The 9,589-nt window shown below is 29.4% G+C and overlaps 1 protein-coding gene across 1 annotated transcript; it reads left to right on the top strand.

Moving 5' to 3' along the window:
• Positions 1 to 8,148: 8,148 nt before the first annotated feature.
• LOC111633109 (keratin-associated protein 6-2-like) lies at positions 8,149 to 9,294 on the top strand. Its single transcript, XM_023377645.1, has 3 exons — positions 8,149 to 8,322; positions 8,574 to 9,111; positions 9,200 to 9,294. Exons 1-2 carry the CDS (start codon positions 8,311 to 8,313, stop codon positions 9,084 to 9,086), a joined length of 525 nt encoding a protein of 174 aa, XP_023233413.1. The 5' UTR covers positions 8,149 to 8,310; the 3' UTR covers positions 9,087 to 9,111; positions 9,200 to 9,294.
• The last annotated feature ends 295 nt before the right edge of the window (positions 9,295 to 9,589 follow it).

The raw sequence follows: 9,589 nt of genomic DNA, 5'->3' as shown, positions 1-9,589 counted from the left end.
AGTGAAGTCATAAGTTTGAAAATTTACGATTACAGTATGGTCAGATGTATTTGATAGATGAAAATAAAGTTTATTTATAAATACTGTATAATTACACACGCCTGTAATGAACGGTAAATAGACATGGTTTACAGAAAATCTTGAATTCGAAAACAAAATTCAAGAAAAAAATTTTTTTAATTTTTTGCATTACTTTATTTTCTTTTAATTATAGTGTTCGAACAGTGTTGGACATACCGAGCTATAAAACTAACCAACAGCTGACGGAACTTCCTGTCCGCATGTGATACTTCATTGATGTCCACGTGACATACGACTTTGTGGTCGCCGACTTGGTAAAGGATGCCGCTTTGAGGAAAACCGGAGACGGTAGAGAATTATCTGAAAAAAACCCCGCCTCCCAATTATTATTAGAAGGGAAAATGCTCTACTGGTAAAAACCACCAACAGATAACCCAATTAAAGCTCAGACAAGAAAATACCTGTCTGCATCCCTCCCCTGTAATGTCCCATCAGAGCGGTCATTCTGTACCACAGGGAACATTTAAACAGACAATGGCACTCGTTTCGGCTGAGAAAAACTAGAAATACTTGTATATTTAAACTAGAACGTGTAAATGATGTAATTGATGTAAATGTTTAATGGCCTAATTATGGTCTTTAATAATCCAAAATAAAAAGTAGGAATAGATTTCTCTTGTAGTCTATTCTATAGACCAATGTGCTTTCATTTATTATCAACAACTGTAGTGTGTGGACAGAAGCAAGTATTGAATCAGCAAAATTTAGTGTCATATCAAGTCTAATTTACATTTCTTGTAGGAAGATAAAGCCTTACACTTGTTAATTGGATTGCTTGAGTTTATAAATTGTTTTACTTTATGAATATTGATGAAATAATTTATTAATTTGTTTTAAGTAAGTTAATTTATTCATATAAATAATATATATAAATTAGGCCTTTATTTTACTTTAATGATTCAAAAACAGGCGATTCGATTTGATTTTCATTAATTTACAAATAGATGCAGATGATTCTAGTAGGTAAAATTTGTAATTGCTTATAATTATGCATTATAATCGTAAGCAGAGGTACAATGGGAACAATGTAACAGAGTAGACTCGAGTCCATCAGTCAAATGAGTCTCATGGTATGTGATCATCAAAAAAGCTATATTATATCAATTTTTAAATTCCTTAAATAACACGTATGAAAACCGTCTCGTCATTCAACAATCGAGCTTAATAAGCCTATATGCTTCTGTTTTCATGGGATGACTTGTTGTCCCATGGTGACTTCTCAAACCCGCTTACACACGGATCCATTCAAATGATGTACAGTACAGTACGTTTAAAATCTATTTTCTTAAGTTAAATCCTCTACAAGATATTTATAAAACGTGTAATGATTCTAATTAACAAAATTATTTTTTTATTTTTAATAGTTTCAGAGAACAATTTTACAAATTTTGTTCATTTAAATAAATGTAAACATAAATTTTATAGTTAACACAACGCAATACAGTACAGTATTCATTATATATATAGAGTTTTCTGTACTGAGAAAATAGAGCTCGTATCCTGTCCATAATGAACGAAATTGAAGTCGGATATACAATCCACTACTTGCTAGTGCATCGCATAACAAACATTTAAACATTTACAAGTATTTATCACAATAATGTTTAGTTCAACTTCTCGAAATATTTGAACCGCAAAAGTTGTTTCTGTAATTTTTTCTTAATCATTTAATAAAAATTATTTCAATTCTTTTATATATAAAAAAAATTGAAACTAATTATATAGAAACATCGTCGAGTTATGCCTGCCGGATGGTGGCGGAATACAAGTATCCAGTAGTTAATACAAGTTTCATTTCTTGCTCCATTAGATTTATTCCTCCTTGAATGACCTTTGCACTAATCTGAATGGAAATAAAATAACGGACAAAGTGTATAAATTTATATATTTTATTATTAACATTTACATTTCTAATTATTATTCACAAATTAAAATTTATGCAAATTTAACCCAGTATAAATCGATTTTTAATGGAAATGAAAATCGATTTATACTGAGTAATCAATTAAACAAAAAACAAAACAAAAAGTGCCAGTAGATGCCGAGAAAAATAGCTGTTATTTTTATTTTCCCGCAATGTGTCATGATAAAAATTTAAATGCTAAACATATATTTAATACAGACTCAATGGTTAAATAATAACATGTTAACAACAAAATAAATCATATCCAGTGGTGGATTAACCATTAGTCTGAATAGGCTTAACCCTAAGGGCCCAGAAAGGAGGAGAAAGTAAAACTAATGATTCAATTGCTATGTTATTATAATGATATTATACATTATTTAACGTAACTTAANTATTATGGATTTACTAGACCCACAATGGAGCGACCGAGTGTTGAGAGAATCTCTCATTAAAAATTCCTAGGATTCTCATTTATTTTCATTCTTTAAAATCCTGTGATTAATTATCGTTATTTTTAGTATAAGTTATTCATATTCATTGTATACAGACATCTATTTATAAACATGAAATATTTATAAAATACATTATTTAAGTTTATCCACAGCTCTACTAATAACTAATTCTGAATAATAGATATAGTAATACGCTGATTTCAATAGTCGATCTCTTTAAATAATTTATTTTTCTACATTTTTTCTTAATTTTAAATATTCTAAGAAAAAATTTCGATGAATTAAATATATTAAATTTTTTGGTAATTTGATGTATTAAAAAAATTTTAATTGATATAATATAATTATCATTTATTTTTTATCGTACTGAGCGATTAAAATATATTTTAAACTATTTTTTTTCTAGTATTTTAAATTTATTTCGTTATATGATAGTACTATTGACATGTGTTGTGCTTTGTCTTTATATACCCTGTTATCACTGATTTTAGCTTGTAATTTGTGGATATTTATTTGTTTTACTTCTTTGTCCTGCGTAGAGTGATGATCTTTGTGACATTTATTCCAATCTAATCTAAAACTTTACGTAGGAATATTGAGAGAAAATTAATGAATTAGATTGGATTGATGAGCTAAAGCAACTCAACACGTAGGCGTTCTGCCAAAGGGGTGTCTCCGGGAGAACTTTCTATGGGAACCTAGCCCCTATTTAGGTGTTAGACTGGAAAACTTCACGTGGCCAGCCCATTAATCAGGTGCGAACCCATAACAAACTACCAGTATTTTCATGGTTTTATCTGCTCTGTCACGGGTGGGATCAAAATTAACGGAGAAGAAATTCAAGTTAACATCAATAACATCATTTATTAATCTAAATTGCTTCCATTTGTTAAAATTTATATCAAGAAAAATAGTCAAAGCTATTATATAGCAGTTTTGTTCCTTTTATGCTTGCTTCGTCATAATAATTTCACTTTAAGAAAACATACCAATAATAAAAATTTCTAAATTTAGATAACACCATTAATTATGCTTACTAATGTTAATTTTGCTATAAAAAATTAACACAATTAACGGAAAAGTTGTTCTGCCATCTAGTGAGAGAAAATAAAATAAAATTCATATATTGCCTGTCGTTTTTGCTTAGTTCGAGCTAGTGGGCAGAATTGTGGTTTGCAGAAGTGTAAAACTAGGAAACTGTTACTTGTTCAATATCTTAAAATTCCATGTCTTTTCACGTGGAAAGTTGATTTCGCGATTATTGAAATGAAAGATAATTATTATCTCTGAGGATTTTATTGTAAAATCTATTTTTAATTTGATTTTTTAGATTTCTCGCGGAACCCGTATGAGGTTTTTGTGGAACCTTAAAATTCCGCGGAACATAGTTTGAGAACAGCTGATCTAGACAACAAGGATCGTTGATTACTTGAACGTAGAATTTGTAAAATTAAAATTAACCATATTCTGTTACATGTGTTAAAATTTTAGTAGCACATGTTAAAAAGCCAAAGAAATTAGACGTAAGTGGAAAAACCTTTGCAGAGGTGCAAGTAGATGCAAAAAACTTTATATACTAATAATATAAATAATGATCGATGACTAAGAAAAACAAATTCGTAATAGATCTTTGTTAGACAATTTTATAACAAAAGTTGTAGAAAACTGAAAATATATTAGAACAACTTGTAATTAACCTAACTTAATCTACTCAACTGATACCAGTGACCAAACGGTCTTCTGTTCCCTGAACACTGGGAGTTCGGTTGTGGGTTCGCGCCTCGTTCTGACGGGCTGGCCATGTGGAATTTTCCGGGTTTTCTCCACGTCTGTAACGCCTAAATAGGGGCCAGCTTCCCTTAAAAAGACCTCCCGGAAGGCATCGCTCTAGGGTTGCGATTGCCATAAACAAACAAACTAAACTGATAACAATAACCGAATGGTAATATAATGCGGAGCAAGTAAATAAGGCTACAATTAGAGGAAATTCTGATTTTGTCAACTTTAACATTAAAATAATATGTTAAAGCAATAAAAATGCAGCTTGAATTTTTATTAATTATATCTATTAATAGTCTTGGAAGTTATAAAGGATACGGNTTTTAGTAGGAAAATCATCTTTTAAGTAGAAAACCTTGAAACAAACTCCAACAATTGGATGATGGATCGAATTCGAAATTTAAGGGAATTTCCACTTCATTTTTTTTTTGGATCATTTTCAGGTCACATTTTTTGACATTGACTGATGACTGACTATCATCACGTGACGTAATAGTCGGTGCCAGTCACGTGACTCACACTTGACCCATTTGCGACGGCAAAATCGAGTTTGATTCGTTCACCTGTAATAAAATCGAAATGAATTATTATGCAAATGTTAAAAGTTCTTAATCGCAAAAAAATATAATAATATTTTGGGATAAACCGGAGAGAAAATATATTACAAATATGAAGACAGAAATAAACTTATTAACACATTTTTTTCTATTTGTTAAAATTGGTCCTCATTTGTATGTAAAATTGCACAAAAATTATAAAAGTATAATCTATCATTTTGATTTTTATCTAATATTAAATTTATTTCTTAAATATACTGATTAACTTTTTGATGTGAAAGCGTTCAATAAATTTGAAGTAGATATCGAATTTATATATTGTATAGGCCTATATATAGTATATTTTACAATGTGAAAAATATGAAAATTCGATTTTGCTCATACACAAACATACAAAACAAACTCAACCCACATAAAACATATGCAACACACACAGAAAAATATCTAACATATTGTATAAAGGTCTAAGCAGTGGCTCCTTATCTTATAGGCACAAAAGGCAATTAATTAATTGCCTGAGGCCCTAAACCAATATTTTTCAAAAAATTTCTCTCGAAAAAAGTTGTCGGAAGTCAACACTGTACATGGGGCCCTCTAATGAAAATTTGTCTAAGCCCCACGAGGCTATAACGTGCCACCGAGTCTAAGTATTATTAAATTCTAATTGTGATCGGTTAGTCAATGTTAAGGACTTTCATTACGTCTTCGATTGATCACGTGATATATCTGGACAAAGGAAAAATACAATTAACTCACTGCATTTCCGATTATTCAGCAGAGTATAAATTTAACGTTTTCAAGGTTTTCTTCTAAAATTTTCAGACTATTACGAATATTACCACCTACAGATTCTGTCATTGTTATGGCAATTAATGTTATCGCGACAACAATTGTGTTTTTAATGAATTAAGAAAATGTGGAAACATAGTCTTAAAATATGTCTTTAAGTACGTCTGGCCTGTGACAGTATAATAGACTGGACAGTAATTAGTATATCCATTGCATAAAAAAGGGTGGGTTTAATTGCTTTACAGGTAGTGGGTCATTGATAAAAAATAAATTTCCCTTTCCGGAAAAATTCCCTACCAACAGAAATACATTTCCCACTAAAACTTAATTAGTGGAAAAATATTTCTAATCAGTTCTATCAGATTGATCTTAATATTAATTCGTCTCGAAATAAACTTTTGCTTAATTATTTTAATTATTTCAGGAGCTGCATCCGCTTTTACGTCCGTCATAAATAATTTTAGAAATCACATAAACGCCTGTAAGTTATTTCGATTCTTTGCATGATTACAGTGACTAGAATATTGTAATGTTCGGGTGTCTGAAATATGTCTTTTAGTATCTTTTTAATATTCAAAGATCATTCGCATGCGACCTTCAACTGAATAATAGAGAAACAAGAAATATATCTAAGCCAGACGCTACGACAATAGATATTTTAACCTACATTTTGTGGATCTTCATCATCTATCTTCATTATCCGTCGTCGAGTTCAGGGTCTTTTAAAACACGATATAATTACGAAAACGACTTCCTGTATTCTGTCAAAATTTTTATTTGTAACAAATAAACAATGAACTATATATCTTCTTTGGTTTATCTATAGAGATGGAAACCAAGAATATCAATTTGTTACTGCGTATTTGGACTATTAAAATCAAAATTTTGATGATACGCGTTGCATATTCAATAGATAAACAGAATCGGGTCATATATATGTTAAATCTCTTAATGATTTCTTTTCCTTGGATAATATTTGATGATATCGAAGCTTGTATTAACTCGGAATTGCATTCTATCCGAAGAAGAAGAAAAGATAATTTTGCCATTATCACGAACGTTCTACATAAAAACAAAAGACATATCGCACTCATCAGCAATGCATCATCATCTTGACGAATACTGACACCATTCTCTGAAATTATATACGAGTTTTAAAACCATAAAAACTCGTTTGAATAACTTTAAAACTTTTAAAATTTTAATTGTGATTAAATGTTTTTTAAATAACTGGCATTACCTCAAAATATATTTAAGATATTTCATTTTGAAATTAGTTAGTATTTAATGGAAGATGAAGCTATTTTCAATTTGAAATTTATGAGACAAGATATTAATATGCTCATGATTCATTCGGATTCATTTCAGACAGCTTTATTTATAAGTTACAATGTCAGTAATAAATACTTGAAAATCGAGTGTAACAAGTAAGTTTCTTTATTTGCTACAAACCATTTTAAATTCAAGATAAATATCAAGATTTGATTCTAAAATACTTTAGATTCAGCCGTCAAAACATTTAACTTACTAACTAGTAAGTTACGTATTATCATCACTCTTACAAATTTACGATTATTTTTCCTTATATTTTAATTTAAATTGTCAAAACTTTATTATGGATCTTTAAAATCATTATAATTATAAACTTGTTTTAGTACTTTCCTCCATTCTCTAGCTTATTATACAATAATGTTGTTAATTTTATTGTGTAATATTCTGCTTTTAAGCGTTACACCCATAATACGACAACATTCTCTTCAAAAATTCTGTATTGCTCTAGAATCACTAAGATAAATACATTTTAAAATGGAATTTTTACAAAAGCGATTTATTATATTATAGTAATAAGTCGAATTTTGGTGAAATAATTTTAAAAAAATTACATTTTTTCAGTTTTGATTTCTATTTTTTTAGAGTGTTCTGTAGATTTTTTAAACATTTTTTGAAAAATTAAACCGAAAAGAATAATTAAAAATTGAAATTATTAAATAAGTTTTTATATTAATTTAGTTTTTTTTTTAAATTTCGTTTTATCTTGTTCGAAGACCATTTGTATTCAGCAGGAATTTACCTTTTATAGTATTCATTCTTTTATTTGTTCATGGCTTTTATTTGCTTTGTCGAAATAGTTTTCACGGTTGTACTTTTTTTTTTTTACTTTTTTCCAACATTTACTATCTTCTTAATAGTGTGAATAACCTCGATAATCACTGACGTCGAAAATTTTCCTTTCATTATTGTTTTCACGTGTTTAGTCACAAAACATTTTTACCTTTGCTAGTTCTTCGCCATTCTTTTACCGTTTCTTTTACGATAAATTAGTATTGGAAATATATAAAGTGTGGTAACGCATAACTAATTAAAAATAGCGTATCATAAATGAGAATAATTATAAATCTTATCACATAATTCTTAAAGTAATTTGCATGTAAAAAAAGGTCATGTAGGTTATCACATAAAGTGCTGTCTTTCTTCAAGGACGTATCCTACATGATTACCCGATTTATGTTTAAATCATGTAAAAATGGGAAATCAACTATCCTTTTTCTATTGGTAGGTTCTTTCCAACGCAATAAATGGATTTGTTACTACTGATATCATCCCGGATTCATTTTAGGGAGCGAGTTAACGCCTACTCTACGTCACGTGATCTCATAAGGACGTTTTGAAATGGTTTACATAAAATGTATAAAAGGAGAAGTTTATTGCCATTGTAGTCATTCTGTTTTGCTTAAATTAAGAAAAAATGAGAGCTTTGGTAAGTTGTTTGCTTCATATATAGATCTTACAGTTAGTTAAGTATCGCTGTTTATCTAGTTTAAACAATATTATTTAGAGTAAAACGTGTATTTCAATTGATTAAGTGACAATATAAATTTCCTTATACAATAGATATAGAATATCCTTTAAATTATAAAACATATCATAGTATATACTTTTTAGAGAAATAACTAATATAATGACATTATTTCAACTTCACAAACATTGATTTTCTCTTCCTTTCTTTAGTTGATTGCCAGCGCTTTGCTGCTTTTGGCAGCCTTGGCTTATGCCACTGGTAACTATGGTTCTTATACTGGAACCGGCTATGGATATGCAAGACCATACTATGGTGGTTCTTACGGATATGGAAGATATAATGACGGTTATAAATATGGAAGATATGGAGGATACGGCGGTTATGGACTTGGAGGATACGGCGGTTATGGACATGGAGGATACGGTGGTTATGGATACGGAAGACCATACACCAGTGGTTATGGATATGGAGGATACGGCGGCTATGGATACGGAAGACCATATGGAGGAGGTTACTACAGACCATCCTATAGTCTTGGAAGTTATAAAGGATACGGAGGTTATACTGGCTACGGTGGCTACGGTGGCTACAGTGGTTACGGTACAGGTTATGGTACAGGTTACGGTACTGGTTATGGTACTGGTTATGGTACTGGTTACGGTACTGGTTACGGTACTGGTAAACATTACGGAAGTTATACCGGTAAAAGCATCTACGGTTAAATATCATAGCGATATATATCTCATGGTAAGTGATAGTCTATATTTACTAAGTTTAAATATATTTACAATTTATTTTCTAATTTTTCAATATATATATATATTTTTTTTTTCAGACTGAACTAAAGATTCTCCAAATCCATCATTTCAGAAAAATGTTTCATCAGTTTGTAAAAAAATATAAATAAAATGATATGTTTTTAAATTAAAAGTATTAACTTAATTGTCATGTTATTATTTTTTTTACTACATTCTTATGGATAGAAGCATTAAAAATTTTAAAAATTTAATTCCTGTATTATAATGTACAGAATTATTTTTCCTGTAACAGTTTGTAAAATATTACTCGTAGTAAAAAGGCAATCAGTTTAACTAGCAGATTGTAAAGTAATATACTGTATTAACATGTTCCGAAGTTAAATAAAGTAATGTTATGTCGTTGAAAACATACAATCATCTTGAAAAATATTTACTATTATCTTAAATCGGATAAATTGTAAATGATA

The sequence above is a fragment of the Centruroides sculpturatus genome, unplaced genomic scaffold (genome assembly GCF_000671375.1).
Source record: "Centruroides sculpturatus isolate CEXI.00-Female unplaced genomic scaffold, Cexi_2.0 scaffold110, whole genome shotgun sequence".
In the NCBI taxonomy this organism is placed as follows: Eukaryota; Metazoa; Arthropoda; class Arachnida; order Scorpiones; family Buthidae; genus Centruroides; species Centruroides sculpturatus.
Note: the sequence above shows the minus strand (reverse complement) of the source record. Positions and strands in the feature narration are given on the sequence as shown.